This window comes from Coptis chinensis, chromosome 1 (genome assembly GCF_015680905.1).
Source record: "Coptis chinensis isolate HL-2020 chromosome 1, ASM1568090v1, whole genome shotgun sequence".
Classification (NCBI taxonomy): Eukaryota; Viridiplantae; Streptophyta; class Magnoliopsida; order Ranunculales; family Ranunculaceae; genus Coptis; species Coptis chinensis.
Genome location: NC_141456.1, coordinates 87,405,128 through 87,421,464, shown reverse-complemented (window position 1 = coordinate 87,421,464; position 16,337 = coordinate 87,405,128). Strand labels below are relative to the sequence as shown.

Below are 16,337 nucleotides of genomic sequence, written 5' to 3'. Positions count from 1 at the left end.
GTACTGCTCACGGAGAGCGTTTTTAGCTTGTGAAAGCGTATTGCTCACGAAGAGAATTCAGAGCCATGAGAGTGTTGAAAATGTGTCTGTACTGGTGGTGCAGCTGGTGCGAACTTGGTTTTGTCGATGATGTCGTTTGGACGGAGTGGTTGATAAGAGAAACATAATTAAGCTATTGAACTTTACATAAAATACAACATGAATTGTAGAATAATGCTTTTTTATTGATAAAACCTTTTTAACAGATAAGTATTCTAGGGGCGTGGTAATGGTTTCCCTTCTCGGGTCTTGATCCAATACTCCCCGTTGCCAACGACTCGGTCTACTATGTATGGTCCCTCCCATGTTGGTGCTAGCTTGGAGTCATCTTGAGTCTTTTTCAAGACTAGATCACCAGGTTGAAAAGAGCGAGGGTGTACTCGTTTGTTGTAGGACCTCTTTAGAATTTGTTGGTAAGATGTCACTCTGATGGCTGCTAGGTCACGACATTCCTCTAGCAAATCGACCTCTCGAGCTAGGATTGAGTCATTATGTCCTGACTCGATAAGCTCGGATCGAGTTGTCATGATTGTCAGCTCGGTGGGAATAACAGCTTCCATGCCATAATATAAGGAGAATGGTGATTCGCCTGTGCTGGAGCGAGCTGTGGTGCGATGAGCCCACAGAATGTTCTCTAGCTAGTTTGGCCATTGGCTCTTGTTCTTTTCAATCTTTTTCTTCAATTTTTCTAAAATGGCTTTGTTGCTGGCCTCTGCTTGGCCATTGCTTTGAGCATACTGGGGAGTGGAGAATGCGTGAACAATCTTCCACTTGGCCAGAAAATCTTTGACCATTTTGCCTTTGAACTGGGAACCATTGTCCATCACCAGGGTGTGTGGCAAACCAAATCTGGTGATAATGTGAGTCCAAATGAAATTTCTAACATGTGACTCCTTGACACTTGCCAAAGGAACTGCTTTGATCCACTTAGTGAAGTAATCGGTTGTAGCTAAGACGAAGCGAAACCCGGTGCTTTTCTGTAAGATGAATGGTCCCATGATGTCCATACCCCACATGTGGAATGGCCAAGGACTTACAATAACGACGTGCTTGATATGGAATCTATCTGGCTTTGGTACATATTCTGGGAGTGTGTCATTCTGGATGTACTCTATGATGGGCTGCATCCATGTCTGGCTCATCTGATCCTCAGAGAGTGGGCCGCTGACTTCTAAGACGTGCTCTACTTGGTAGGCAAGTCGGTCAACTACTTCAATGAGTAGTTGTCTAGAGGCGCAGCTCGGTGTTTAAGTAGCCAAGTAAGCTAAACTGTCTGCGTGACGGTTCTCGTCACGCAAAAAGTGGTGTATGATGGCTTTCTTGAAAGATAGAAGTAACTGATTAACAACTTTAAGGTATTTAAAAAGGTTACCTTCGTGGGTAGTGTACTCTTTAGCAATCTGGCGAACGACCAGTTGCGAGTCATGAAGCTCTTGTACCCCGAGCTGTAGCGCCATTCTGATCCCCATAATTATTGCCTCGTACTCCGCTTTGTTATTGGAGGTCGCAAAGTTGATGCGAACTGATTTCTCCATCATTGCTCCAGCGGGCGACACTACAAAGAGATACCAAACAGTCTTGTCGTTGTGCTTGTGGGGTAGGACGTCTGTCTCTGGTTCCCAATGTAGATCGTCCACAGGGAAGTCGGCGAGGAAATCAACCACGACTTGTCCTTTCTGCGAGGTGCGTGGGACGAACTCGATGTGGTGTTCCCCGAGCTCTTCGGCCCAAACCGCCATGTGAGTTGTCTTGTTTTCCTTATGAAGTATTTTCTTCAACGGGAGGTCGGTGAGTACTTTGATTTGGTGCGCTTGAAAATATGGCCTGAACTTCCTTGCAGAATATAATAGTGCTAATACTGCTCTTTCGATGTAAGAGTAGTTCTTTTCGGCTGGAGTTAGTGTCTTACTTGTAAAGTAGATTGGTTTCTCTGAGTTGTTGTCCTCCTTGAAGAGAACCGAACTAATAGCAAAGTTTGATATTGCTAGATAAAGCCCTAGCGTTTCTCCGTCTGTTGGTTTGGCTAGGACGGGAGGTGTTGTGAGATACTCTTTGAGAGTAGAGAAGGCTTGGTGACATTGATCGTTCCATGAGAACTGTTCGCCATTTTGAGGAGTTGTAGGAACGGTCGGCATTTTTCTGATGCCCTGGATATGAATCGGTTGAGTGCAGCGACCATGCCTGATAGCTTCTGTATCTGTTTCTTTGTCTGTGGGTCGGGCATGTCCAAGAACACCCAGATTTGCTTCGATCCCGCGCTGTGATACCTGATAGCCCAGAAACTTTTCGGAGGATGCTCCGAAAAGGCATTTCTCTGGATTCAGCTTCATTCGAGTTCGGCATAACCTGGAGAACACTTGCTCAAGGTGGGTTAGGTGGTCGTCTGCTTTCTTGCTCTTGACAACCATGTCATCGATGTAGACCTCCATGGTATCTCCTAACATGTCCTGGAACATGTCAGTTACCAGACGTTGATACGTCGCTCTCAGCGTTCTTGAGGCCAAACGGGAGGACGTTATAGCAATAAATTCCTTGCTCTGTAATGAAGGAAGTCTTCTCTTGGTCTTCTTCAGCGAGTGGTATTTGGTTGTACCCACTATATGCATCCATAAAGGAGAGGAGCTAGTGGCCACAAGTCTGGTCCACAAGTCGGTCGATTCTAGGTAATGGAAAGCTATCTTTGGGTGTTTCTTGGTTGACATTGGTGAAGCTAACACAAAGTCGAATCGTGCCATTCTTCTTCGGAACTACTACTATGTTAGCGATTCAATCTGGGTAGTCGACCTTGCGGATGAAACCGACTTGCTTGAGTTTGTCGACCTCATCGTTGATTGCTTTTTGAAATCGTAATGATAGTCTCCTAGGTCGCTGTCGAACTGGTCGAGCGTTAGGGTTGGCATTTAACCTATGGCATGCGACACTAGGATCTATACCTGGCACATCAATGTACGACCAAGCGAAAACATCTTTATTCATGGATAAAAAGTTTACAAGCTGGGCTTTGAGTATGGGGTCGAGGTTAGCCCCTACATAGACGAACTTAGGGTCATCTTCTATTCCTAAGTTCATTCGCTGCCTTTCTTCAGTTGGTGTCGTAGCTTGTGTTGGTTGAGCGTCCTCTGGGGGACTGCGCTCTATGGATGCTTTGTTGGTCTGATGAGTAACGGGAGTTGCTGCAGGAACCGGAGCGTCTTCTGTGGTTACAACAACAGGGTCTGAGGTGACTTCTGTGATCATGACAACAGATGTTGGAGTGAGTTGTATAGGATATGGTGGGGTGATCTCTGAGGTCTGAACAGGCGGGACGCTGACTGCTGGAGCAACCTCAAGGGTCTTGATTGTTGGACCAATCACTGCTTTAGTGAGTTTCAGGGTCGGGACAGGTGAATAGACCTTCTTGCTGGAGCCCCCAGTGCTGATTTGGTGCGTTGGCTCTAACGTGTGCCACCAAATCTTTAGCCATTGTATAGCTAGTGGGCTCGTCTCTGGTGCTGATGGGAGCCTCAGTGGTCTTATCTACTGAGAGGATTTGATTACAATGATAGACTTTGAGCTGGTTGCTTCGAAGCTCCATCATGCCCTTGGGGCCTGGAAAACGGATAACTTGATATAAAGTAGATGGTATAGCCTGCATTTGATGAATCCATCGTCATCCTAGAATGGCATTATAGGACAACCTGATATCCAAGATGCTAAAACGCGTATTGAAGCTGACCTTATCCTCTCGGGATCCTACCGAAACTGGAAGTATGATGTCGCCTCGGTCGGCCCTGGAGCCGTTGAATCCATACAAAGGAGCAATCGGATCGATGAAGACTGACTTGGGTAGGTTCATTTCCTGAATTGTGTGGTAGAACAAAATGTCGCATGAGCTGCCACGGTCTATCAGGACGCGCTTAACTGTCCAGTCGCTGATCTTGACGTGGACGACAAGCGCATCGTTGTGAGGGAGGCAGACCTTGTTGAGGTCGGCCTCAGTGAAGGTGATATCCCCCTGAGTGGCGACCTGAATTTCGCGGGACGTGTGCTGCTTGTGAAGAAAAATGATAAACTTCTTGAAGAGCGCCGACATGCCTTCGTTTCTCTCTGGAAGAAGTAACATAATTATTTGGGAAAGTGATCATATGGATGGTTTTGGCGTTGTCACGGTTTGAGGAGTGTTGGCGTCACTCATGGCGAGAACGGTTTATGGGACGTCCTCTGCTGCGGGAGCGAGCTTGAACATTTTGGCGTGCATGGCGAGGTGGCGATCTGCTGCGCACTCGGTGAGTCATGAGCTTATGGCGCAAGTCGCCGTCGGCAATGTTGGTGTACTGTTTGATCTGTCCAGCTTCAATGAGGTCCTGGAGGTAGTGCTTTAGTCCTCAGCAAGCATCGGTCTCGTGACATTTTGCTTTGTGGAAAACGCAGTAGGGCTTGTCAAGTCGGTCTGCTGGTTGCCGCACATCAGGTCGGACATATGAAGCTCGCTTGATCTTTTTCAATATGTAACTGGGAGAGCATGTCAAGACAGCGAACTCTCTATTGTTGTCCATTCTGTTACCTGATTTTGGCGCTTGCGACCGGGATCGCTTCTTGGCAGGTGGGGTGTCATCAGAGATTGCAGCGACCTCTTGGTCTTCTGGTAGACCGTGGTGTCATAACCCTTCCTGCAGCTTAATATATTTGTCGACCCGCGCGTATAGCGCAGACAGAGTTTCAGGGCGTGATCTCATCAGTGATTTGGAGAGGTCTATACTACGCACTCGACAGGCGTTGGAGAATGCTAGTGTAGCAAAAGACTCTTTGAGGCCACTCTCCATGCATAATAGTTCGGCTTTGAACCGACGTAAGAACCTGAAGAAAAGGATTAATGAAATGATCATTACATAGTTGCAACAACAAAAAGACATGAGTTTGACAACAAAACTAATGATCTTCGGTCCCTTGGGTGATGACATAAAAGGTCTACTAGCCCGTGTGTATGTGCAAGATCTTTGCAATGGGCATTGAATCAAAACAAGCAATGAACATATCACAGGTCCATCGCTGCAAAATACTATGTGAACTACTGCAATGGGCATTGAAATTAAACAAGCAAGATTAAACCCTTCAAATCTTTCACCATCCTTCAAAAAAGAAAGAAGAAGAATTAGTTCATGGAGAAATAAGGGCTTGCTTGAAGCCTTCAATCAACTATTGTGCAACTATACATACACACATTTTTCATGACTTAAAAATTGAGCAACACAAACATCATAATTTATAAGGGGAAAGTTTGGGTCCCCTACATTTCTACAAATTACGAAATGCAGATAACATACATTTTTCAATATTAACCAAACAGGTCCTGAAAAATCCAAAACAAAAGTTAAAAAAAAAAACATTACCAGAAAGTAATGAAGCTATGAGAATTCAAAGCAGAATCCATAACTTCAATTGAAGTAGAAGCAAATAAAACTTGCGCAACTCTCAAAACCAATCCACTGAATGTCCCTGGCCCTCCTATCAAACTCTTCATTTTCTTCTTCTTTTTTCTCTCTCTCTCCACTTCCCCAAAACCAGTTTCATTGATCCAACAAAGTGGTTTTGAAGTAAATGAAAACGATGAAATGTTCAAGTAAAAGGTATTAACGTTTGTTTTGATGGAGATGTTCATGCGATTTCATAAAGGCCTTTTTTCTCAAAAATTTAATAAAAAAAAAATTAGTATATAAGTTTAAGAAACTAAGAATTTGTTTTTTCTTTTATCTGAATTCAGTGGAGGCCATTTACATGTTTAGAGTCTTGGAAATTTATTTTGGGTTTTTGATTTCCGAAATTTCTATTTTTAAGGTAAACTTTGGGATTTCCCAACAAATACATTTTCAAATAGGCCTTTAGGCGGTTGCTTTTTTTCCATAAAAGACAAGCCGGCACTGTTGCTGGTTGCTCTGTTCTTTCCAGTTTCTTGAATTGGTACATTTTATAGTGCTCTTTAGCGCGTTTTTTTTTGTAACTTTTGACTTTATAGTTTCTTGAATTGGTACACTTGGCTAACTATCTAATTTAATCACACACCAAAGCACAATGAGGTGGCTGGTGACGTGTCATATCCACGTAAGCAAAAGTCAAGAGACCATTTTTCTTTTCGTTTCTGTTTCTGCGATCAAAAACCCGCGCGCTCTCTACTGGAAATCGAAAATTGGAATAACCCAAATTCATTCTACCAAAATTTCCGTCCCCAAAATCAAACCCAAACAGGTTCCCATTCTCTGTTCCCCATCTTCAAAACGAGTCAAATGTGATAAAGATCAATTCTTTGGACTCTCAAAGACGTGTGACCAGGTAAATTGATTTGTTGAGGTTTCGTTTGTTAATTTGATCTAATTGATTGATTGGTTGATGTAGTGTCGACAAAGAACGTCCCGTTTGTTGGCTAACTGCAAGAACTAGAGAAATAATAATAAGCCTTGCTGTATCAAATATTGCCAACAATGCCTTTTGAATAGGTTTGATTCCAACTTCATTTTTTTTTTCATTTACTTGTTGCGAGATTTGTTTCGATTTATTTACATTCTGTCTTAAAATAAATTGTTTGTTCACTCATTGGTTGTTAAATTATTTACATTGCAACCCATCTCCCAGCTCCAATCTCTACAGGTTTCCAGCGATTCTTCACTCATTGGTTGTTACGAATAAAATTACCTTCAGAGCGGGAGTGCAAGACGTTAAATTCCATTTTGTTTAGGACATTATTTTGGTCGTGAATCTGAATTATAAGGGTAATTGACAGTTTGTTAACGATTTTGTGGGGTAAAAGGGAGGGAGTTCCTGCTATGACAGTTTGTTCTTAAGGTGCTATGATATGGAATTTATAGTTTTGCCACATTTGTTTGTATAAACATTATACACTATACAAATACAACTATACCTTGTGTATTGTTATACAATGGGATTGCTTTAGATTCAATTTTCTTCTCTTCAATTGTACAGTATATGCTTGCTTCTCTGAATGCATGCGCACAAGAGGTTGGAATGCGAGAGTGGGGAAATGGTGGTCCTCTTGGAGCTGGCAATTTGATGCAGAATCCTGAAGAAACAGAATTTTTTAAAAGTGATGGGTCTTGGAATACGGCAGATTTTTTCTTGAATGGCACTCTGGTATGTTGCTTCTACATGGGGAGAGGCTGTGTCTGACGGCATAAACCATATTTTGGGGGACTGGAGTAAGCATTTCTGGGAAATTGGCAGGGATGCACTGGCACTATGGCACCGAATCTCATCCGTCTGAGTTGACTGCTGGTTACTACAATACCTCTATCAGAGATGGATACCTCCCCATAGCTCGCCTCTTTGGTAGGTATGGAGTGATCTTATGCTGTGTTGGCTTTGAAATGAGAGACTCGGAGGAGAAGCAGATGCATCCACTCAGCAGTTCAGAAGGGTTGCATAGACAAATTCTGTTGGCTGCCTGGGCATCTGATCTACCTTTTGATGGTGAAAATTCTGTAGCAAGACTCAATAAACAGTCATTGTAGCAGGTGCTGAAGATGTCCATGTTTTATTCAGACGGTCTTGACGAGTTGTTCTTCTCCTTCAACTTTCTGAGAATGGGGCAGACTCTATTTGAACGTGATAACTGGACCTGCTTCACTGAATTTGTGAAGCAGATATCACATGGTAGTAATTTTCAGGCCAAGCTAAATTTTGGAGGGAGTGAATTATGCTTGTCCACATCAGCAGCTAAGAAGGTCCGAGTTGCACTTGCATATTGTTGAAAGCCTTTTTCTCAGTATATCAACTGAAGCTGTATACATTGATTTGACGATCATTTGAGATCTTGTTCATTACAGATTTTGTAACCTTACTGTACTGTTTCCAAAGAAGATGTAACTAAGCTTTCTTGATTTTTCAGAAGAGGATGGCTTTTTCTCAGTGTTTACACTCTTGAAAAATCAATTGGATCTTTTGCCTCTTTGAGTAGTGTTAATTCACTAAATCATTTTTTGCAATTTCTGACTGAACAAAATCAATGCCGCAGAATGAAATACAATTGCAAGTTGTTTATCCAGAGGCTTTAAATGCAAATATCAAAATGTCAATTACTCCCATGTTAACGCCTCTGCAGTTCGCTTTCATTAGTGTCATATAAACACAATTGTCAATATCTTGAAAGTTTTACAACAGATATCCTTGATATCACCATCAACATAAATACATAATCTCTAACTGTTTCAAAAATCAGCGTTATAGTGTTACACCAGCACTTATCACCAATTTGGATATATATAAGTTAAAAGATTTCAAAGACATACATGCACCGAAAGTTGAACACTGCACAGACAGAGATCTATAAATTGATTGAACTGAACTGACTGCTACAAATAATGTCACTCAAAAAAACTTATGGACTCTCACATTTTTTAAGTTCTTTTACAGACGTCAAATATCAAGGTTGATGAAACGAGTTTCTGTCATGCTCACGGTGGTCATCAACTGGTAGAGTTATCACAAGAATATCTAAGCTAGTACCTGTTGCCTCAGGCATGATTTCCCTTACATCAGATATCCTTGAATCTGTTGCCTGTACATCACTCTACTCACCATCTCCTATGGATCGGGGATGAACCTGATCAACATCCAACTGAACTACACCATCCCTAGAAACTGATATTGATCTCGAATCGCTGAGACATGCTTTATCCACATTCTCATCTGACAAGTCCACGTGCTTTGTCAATGGAAGCAAGTCAATAGTATCTGAACAGGACTCCATCCTCTCTTCAAGAACCTGCTTTGTATCACTTTGTTGTCTGTCAAAATGATGACAACTGTTAAGTTTTCATAATTTGGAAGAAACGAAAATGGGCTTAAACCTTAATAAGAACTCTTAAACAACAATGAACCAATCTGACAAAGATTCATCTGATTGCACACGTTACACTACCTTTTTCTTAAGGATATGGATTAAATTTTGGAAACATGAATGTGTGCTGCTTTACACTACTGATTCTTGTAGGGGTTTTACAAGAAATGCTTGCTGCTTCAAAAATGACAAGAGATTTGAAGTCATTATGCATAGTGTGACCTTTGACACTAACAGAAACCAGCATGTCAAGCCTTTGGATGTGTTAATTAAAATTGGGTGGAATTAGAATAGCTATCATTTATAAACAAAACTTGCACTTTCAGCCATGCTTTTACGTTGAGATTCATAAAACCATTCTTCCTATGAAATGCAGAATCGTGCTTAAGGTACAGTTATTCTGACATGGCCTAATGCTGAAAATCAAGGCAACCATAGATCAACATGACAACGACATATTATATTGAAAATGAAACGTACTTATTCATCAAATTGAACAAAATATTGACTAATAAAACAAATAAGATAAGTGAACTAATAAAAGATGGTATGGTGCAATATGGAAAATCAGAAACGTAATGCAAAACCAGGTTTGGAAGCAAGCGATTGATCATAGCTAGGAAACCATCAAAAACAGAAAACATAACAAATTTTATGCAAATTGTCTGACAACAAGAGATCAGAATATAGAACCTTTCAACTTGTGCTTGCAATGCATTAATATATGCCTGAAGCTCTTCCCTGTTCGTGAAATTGAAAAAGAAAAAAAACTCTGGGGTGGTGGTGGTGTGTGTGCGGGAGGTGAGTTCCAGTAAAGTTGCGGTAGGAGGAAGGAAAAGTACCATTTTGGGTTAGAGAGAGAGCGGGCGCGAGAAGGTAATAAGGGTTTTTGATACTGGAAAAATTGACTTTGACTGGACTTTGAGCCATTGATCGATATCCCCAGTGTAGTAATACTGGATTGTGACTTTTAAATCGCGCCGGTATTTTAAAGCGCCAAACCCACACACAAGATTATTGTATTTCAATGCATGTTTTCACGTTTGCATTAGATTAAGAAAATCCACAGTAGGACACATGCAAACTGAGAATGGATGGATTAGTTGCATTTTCGAATTACTTCCATATGGTCTGAAAACAAATGATGGTCTACACAAGAAACATCAATGATATGAGATTGACGTATATGGCTAATTAATGAAATATATATCACCATCAAATAGAGTAAATGAGACCGTTTGTACTGTAGTTCGTTTTCTTGTTTAAAAAGAGATCAAGGTGTTCAAGAACCGTAACCCTCGATGTTCTTAACTAGATCAGACACTAGCCATGAACCAGAACAGCACTCCTAGCGAAAATATACAGCCAATGTATACTTGGAATTTTACATTCCAATGTAAGCAATATCGTAAGTTTTGCTCTTGATTAATCACTTTTCTTGTTTCTCTCCATTGATGGCGGGATATGTGCACTTATGCAGATATTGCATCCACAGGTTTAAGAATCAACATTTCTACTAAAACTGATGCAGTAAAACAGTAAAACAGAATGACAATATATACATTACCTATAAATTCCTTTTACATATTAGGAACACCCAAAAAGTAAGGGGTGTGGTATAGAACTATTAACATCTAAACCTAATTAAGCAGTATAATGCGTGCCCGATTAACTGTGTTCGACTGAGGGAGTGAGGAGGAGCGCACTTCCAACTTCCAACTTCCAACAGATCCCAGTATCCAAAACGTAACAAGAGAACCTATGGCAATGAGGAGCCAAGTGATGAAATCCAAAGCTACAGAGACTTGGAATCTGATGCAATAGAGTGCTGGATGCTGACTGCAAACGTTCCAATCTGTAACATATAAAACTGTCACCGCCGCTGATGAGCAAGCTGTCGCCAGTGATAGAGCGACAGTCACCTGCAGTAATTTACTAAAGAGTCTCACTTGTCAAAGAAATTTTTAAAAAATTGAGGAACAGAGGGACCATCTTCACTGAGACCTGTAAGCTTTGTGGAAGTATCTAAGAGCAAGTCCAATGGAGAGCTGCTAAAAGGTGTCACCTAAGCTTTTTTGGCAGGTTTAGCTAGGCAAGTCAAATTTGGCATGTGAAAACCGAAAAACAGTTCCAATGGGGTTTTAAAGTTGGAGTGCCAAATTGATACGGATGGCAGAAAGTCTGCCGTCTGTCCAATATTTTCGTAACTTAAGTTGAAAGTTAAAGCACAGACGGCAGAAAGTGTGCCGTCCGTCGAAATTTAACATACAGACGGTAGAAACTCTGACGTCCGTCTCCCGGAACATAATTGTGGCAGCTACTAGACAAAGCCACAAATTTGGCTGGGGTTTATCACAGCAGCCATATTTAGGACCCTTCTAGCAGCTCCATTGGAATGACATTTTGGTGTTTGGGGTGCTATATATATGGACCTTTAGCAGCCCATATAACACCCCATTGGACTTGCTCTAAGAAGCTTTATATAGCTGGATGTTTGAGCCTACCATTTTAAGTTTTGGTGGGAGATAGGTTTAGACCCACAACCATCAGTTTTCAGGCCATAGTCTTGCATCTTACACTTCTTAGGAACCTCCACACATACAGGAAGTTGTGCGGAATGAATTACAGCAGATAGAATAATTTACAAGTTAAAACACATATCACACTTCCCTAATATAATGTGCCATTAAGTAACACATTCAGAATGGAGAGAGAGAGTTCATTTTTCATAATATTCTCGACAAAATAAAGGTTTTGTTCAAGCACACATGTCTCAAAATTGTAGCAGCAAAATGTAGTACGTCTCTATGCAGGATTTATATGAAGATTAATAGCGATAAATCATTACCCAATCACCGTAAGCGAAGGCAAAGATCAGCCGAGGGTGCGCTGTAGGGCTCCCTTCGTTCTCAAAGCATAAATATCAAGACGTGCACGTCCCAAGCTCTAGAGTAGTTGGGACCCCATTGCCAAAGCAAACAGCTGAAGAAAAGGATTGTATGAAATGATCATTACAAGTTGCAGTAATGAAATGACATGAGTTTGACCAAAAAAAAACCTAGTGATCTTTGGTCCCTTGCACAGTGACATAAAGGTATGCCAAGTTGCCAACCCAGGAAATATGGACTATACACTCAAACTTCCAATGATTCCACAGACGATATGTACTGCTAATTGACATCTCTGAAGTATAGTGTGTGAAGTACTGCGACATTGAACATAAAACAACCAATGAGTCTACCACAGGTCCAACAACTGAAAATACGATGTGAACAACTGCAAAGGACATTGAATTCAAAACAAGCAAGATCACACCTATCAAAAGAACTAAGCAACACCAGTACATCACTGTTACTATTCTGCAAGTTTAAACTATCAGCATCCGTTGCGGAAGAGTAGGAGCACACAAGGAGTTTTCTCACTTGCTTCAGCTCCTGTACCGAAAGTTTGACTTAGTTGTTCATGTCAAAAACCTCATATATATTCCCATTCAACCGTATCTTATAGCTCTATCATATTGTAATTGATCAAGGTTATATAAGAAGGTGTTGCAGAGTTCTTTGAAGGAAGAATGAACGATCATAATTTGAGCATTCCACAGTTGCGCATCCAATCAAGTCGGCAATTTTGTTTCAACTTTTTGATGGTTACATGGAAGTCATAGACTGAAAATGCATCACGATTTGTTATCTTCATAAATAAACCAAAATACAAATTAACTAGTTTAGGGCTATATTGTGAAACCTTTAAATAGAGTTGTTAACGGTGAACTTATAGCCTCAATTAAGAACCAGCGATGATAATGCACACAAGATCAAAATTGGAAAATAATTTTATCTCAAGGTAAAACAAAAATATTGAGAAAAACAAGGGAAGAACAAAAAATAGCTTGTAACCAAAATGGTTCACAAGCCTAAATTCTAAACGCCTACACACAAAAGGAAATACCTAAAAACACAGATTCGTTGAAAAATCACAAATAGAAAAAAGGACTTGCTTGAATCAACTAATGTGCAAATACACATACATTTCTCATGATTCGTGACCAAACGTTGAGCAACCCAAACATGAATTTTTTTGCACACCAAACTAATAACTACCATTATAGTAGGGGCTAGTTTGGATACCCACATTTATACTAAAACAAAAAAGGTCAAAAACTTTACCATAAAGTACTTAACATATAATGTCTAAAAGCAGAATCCGTAACTTCAATTGAAGCAGAAGCAAATAAAACCTGCCCAACTCTCAAAACCAATCCACTCACTGTCCCTGGCCCTCCTATCAAACTCTTCATTTTTTTCCCCTCTCCCCACTTCACCAAAACCAGTTTCAGTGATTCAACAAAGGGGTTTTGAGGTAAACGAAAAAGCATGATGGAGATGTTCACTAAAGGTATTAAGATTTGTTTTGTCTTTTCTCTGAATTAAGTCACTTTGCTGGTTGTTCTGTTCTGTTTGAGTTTCTTGAATTGGTGCATTTTATTGTGCTTCTTTAGCGCGTTTTTGTCTGTTGGGGCTGGGCCTGAATAACTTCATCTCAGTTTGGTGTGCAACAAATGGTACATATGAAAGATTAGTGATCTACGAATGAAGTATATGGCTAATGAAATTTATAGAGGCTTCTTCCGGAAGATACGGGCCATCACCATTAAATTGTAAAAACCGAGGAGGGTAACCTGGTCGCTGGCACTTGATAACCTTTGTACTTCGTTTTCTTGTTTGAAAAGAGTCAAAGATGCTCAAGAACGTAACCAACGACGTTCTTGACTAGATTCAATAAGGCACTGACCACAAACCAGAACAGCACTCCTAGCGAAGCTATGCAGACAATGTATACATTCCAATGTAAGCGGTATCCGAATCCGTTTTCTGAAAGATCCTGGCTTTCAAAATTTTGTTCTTAAATTAATCACGTTTCTTGTTTCTCCACATTGATGGGCTGATATGCGCTTACACAGATATTGCATCCACAGGTTCACGAATCAATATTCCTACTAAGACTGATGCAGTAAAACAGAAAGACAACAAGTATAAATTCTTTTTGCATATTAGGAACACCCAAAGAGTAAGGCGTATGGTATAGAACTATTAACATCTAAACTTAAGCAGTATAATGTGTGCCTGATTGACTGTGTTAGACTGAGTGAGTGAGGAGGAGCCCGTCTTCTAACTTCAAATTCAAACAGATCCCAACATCCAAAACGTAACAAGAAAAGATATGGCAGTGAGGAACCAAGCGATGAAAGCCATAGCTACACAGACTTGGAGTCTGATGCAAGAGATTGGAACCTGACTGCAAACATTCCAATCTATAGCATATAAAACTGTCACCGCACCTGATGAGCAAGCTGACGAAAGTGAGAGAGTGGCAATCACCTGCATTCAATTAACTAAAGAGTATCAGTTGTCAATGAAACATTTGAAGAAAATGAGAGCAGAGACTACCATATATCTTTAGTGAGATCTATAAACCTTTTGGAAGTATCTAGAAGCTCTAGACAGCTGAATGTATGAGCCTAGCATTTTAAGTTCAGGTGGAGGGTAAGTTTAGGCCCACAACCATCAGTTTTCAGGCCACGATCTTGTATTTTACAAATCGTTGGAACCTCCACAAATACAGGAAGTTGTGTGGAATGAGTTACAGCACAGTGAATGATTTACAAGTTAGAGCACATAACACACTTCCCTGAAACTATATAATGTACCACAAATTAACTAATACATTCAGAATGGAGAGAGAGAGGGAGAGACAGAGTGAGTGTGTGTGTGTGTGTGTCAGTTTGTGTTCCTTTCTCTCATAATATTCTCGAAACAATAAAGATTTAGTTCAAGCAGACATGCCTCAGAATTGTAGCTGCAAATTGATAATATGTCTCTATGCAGGATATATATAAAGATTTTAAGAGGGATAAATCATTACCCAATCGCCGAAAACGAGAAAGGAGGCTATCCCAGGGTCCCGAATGTCTCTCTTTATTCTCAAAGCACAGACATCAAAACATACAAGTCCCGAGCTCCAGAGTACTTGGAGCACCATTGTAGCAAGCAACCAGCTGAAGAAAAGGATTCCATGAAATGATCATTACAAAATTATAGAAGTATGTTCTACCTCAAGTATATTCTACATGATAACTGATAAGTGACACATTAGCAGTATGCCAGTATATAACCGACTAAGTATATAACTGTCTCAGACAACTATCAAACAACTGATTCCAGCTTTGTAACTAACTTAGAATCCTCTGCCTATTATAAAGAGGTTGTTATAGTCATTAAAACTCAAGTAATGAAATCATAAAATTCCTCATCCTCTTTTCTAAGGAAATGACACGAATTTGACAACAAAACTAATGATCTTTGGTCCCTTGCATGATGACATAAAAGGTCAGAAAGCCCAGGTAATATTGATTATCCTCAAATTTCCTAGTGACGCCACTGATGATACTGCTTATTGACATCTCTGAAGTCAATGAATTGTTATAGCCTTATAGCTCTATCGATTTAAAGTTCAATGTGCTGTACTGCAATTGGCACTAAATTGAAACAAGCAACGAATCTATCATAGGTCCGTCACTATGTGAAGTACTAGTGGCATTGATATCAAACAACCAAGATTACATGCTTAGACAACAAGGCGATATTCATTTTCTCATTCACAAAAGTTAAGGAAATTAACAGTCACCATCATTTAAGGAACAGGGAGAGCACACAAAGTTTTCTCACTTACTCCAGCTCCGGTTCTGAATGTTTGGCTTAGTTATTAGCTACATCATGTTTTAATTGGTCGAGATTATAATACGGTTTAGTGGAGTTCCTTGAAGGAAGAATGAACAAACGTAATTTTGCATCCAATCAAGTTGGAAACTTTGTTTGATGTTATGCTGACATAACTAAATAGAGGTCACTAGGATTAAAATGCATCGTGATGTGTCATCTTCATACATAAAGGAATTACTATGGTATTAATTTAGGGTTACTACGTAAAACTAGCAATTACCACTATCATATGGGCTAGTTACTTTCCTACAAATACCAAATGCAGATAAATTAAAATAAAAGGGAAAGAATTACCAGAAAGAACTGAATCCTAAACTATTGAAAGCAGAAAGTGTAACTCCAATTGAAGCAGAAGAAAATAAAATTTGGCCCACTCTCAAAAGCAACCCACTCACAGTCCCTGGCCCTCCACTCAAACTCTTCATTTCTCTCTCCACTTCAGCAAAACCTCAAGATGAGGAGAATCATGATGGAGTTCACTAGGGGGATTGAAATTTGTTTTGTCTTTTTTTTCTTAATTAAGTCACGCTTTTGGCTGTTCTGTTGTTTTCCAGTTTCTTAAAATTGCCTGCATGCCCTGCATTTATTGTGCTCCAGCTTTTCCTTTCTTTAGCGCCTTTTTGTCTATAACTCTATATGGGCTGGACCTGAAATCCTGAATAACAACGGAATCAGCAATAGATTGTAGTGAA

General features: G+C 40.2%; 1 protein-coding gene and 3 long non-coding RNA genes across 4 annotated transcripts; 2 read left to right on the top strand and 2 right to left on the bottom strand.

The window, feature by feature from the left end:
* Positions 1 to 6,159: 6,159 nt before the first annotated feature.
* Positions 6,160 to 7,975, top strand: LOC147525654 (uncharacterized). Its single transcript, XR_015192899.1, has 3 exons — positions 6,160 to 6,345; positions 6,409 to 6,509; positions 6,994 to 7,975. It is a non-coding gene; the product is annotated as an uncharacterized LOC147525654 (long non-coding RNA).
* A 138-nt stretch (positions 7,976 to 8,113) lies between these two features.
* Positions 8,114 to 9,751, bottom strand: LOC147525653 (uncharacterized). Its single transcript, XR_015192905.1, has 2 exons — positions 9,560 to 9,751; positions 8,114 to 8,813 (listed from the first exon to the last, which is right to left on the bottom strand). It is a non-coding gene; the product is annotated as an uncharacterized LOC147525653 (long non-coding RNA).
* Positions 9,752 to 11,854: 2,103 nt separating this feature from the next.
* Positions 11,855 to 14,702, top strand: LOC147525652 (uncharacterized). The gene is made up of 2 exons (XR_015192898.1): positions 11,855 to 13,261; positions 13,365 to 14,702. It is a non-coding gene; the product is annotated as an uncharacterized LOC147525652 (long non-coding RNA).
* Positions 13,749 to 16,337, bottom strand: LOC147525651 (CASP-like protein 5B2). Its single transcript, XM_086557120.1, has 3 exons — positions 15,940 to 16,337; positions 14,789 to 14,921; positions 13,749 to 14,244 (listed from the first exon to the last, which is right to left on the bottom strand). The coding sequence occupies exons 1-3, from the start codon at positions 16,068 to 16,070 to the stop codon at positions 14,047 to 14,049; spliced, it is 462 nt and encodes a 153-aa protein (XP_086413246.1). The 5' UTR covers positions 16,071 to 16,337; the 3' UTR covers positions 13,749 to 14,046.

What these genes read in the sequence shown, in the direction of transcription:
- LOC147525651 (XM_086557120.1), bottom strand. Translation starts at nt 16,070, where the DNA reads ATGAAGAGTTTGAGTGGAGGGCCAGGGACTGTGAGTGGGTTGCTTTTG. An exon ending in TTAGGATTCAGTTCTTTCTG is followed by an intron (nt 14,922 to 15,939) that starts GTAATTCTTTCC and finishes CCTTTTCTTCAG; the next exon opens with CTGGTTGCTTGCTACAATGG. An exon ending in TTCTCGTTTTCGGCGATTGG is followed by an intron (nt 14,245 to 14,788) that starts GTAATGATTTAT and finishes AATTGAATGCAG; the next exon opens with GTGATTGCCACTCTCTCACT.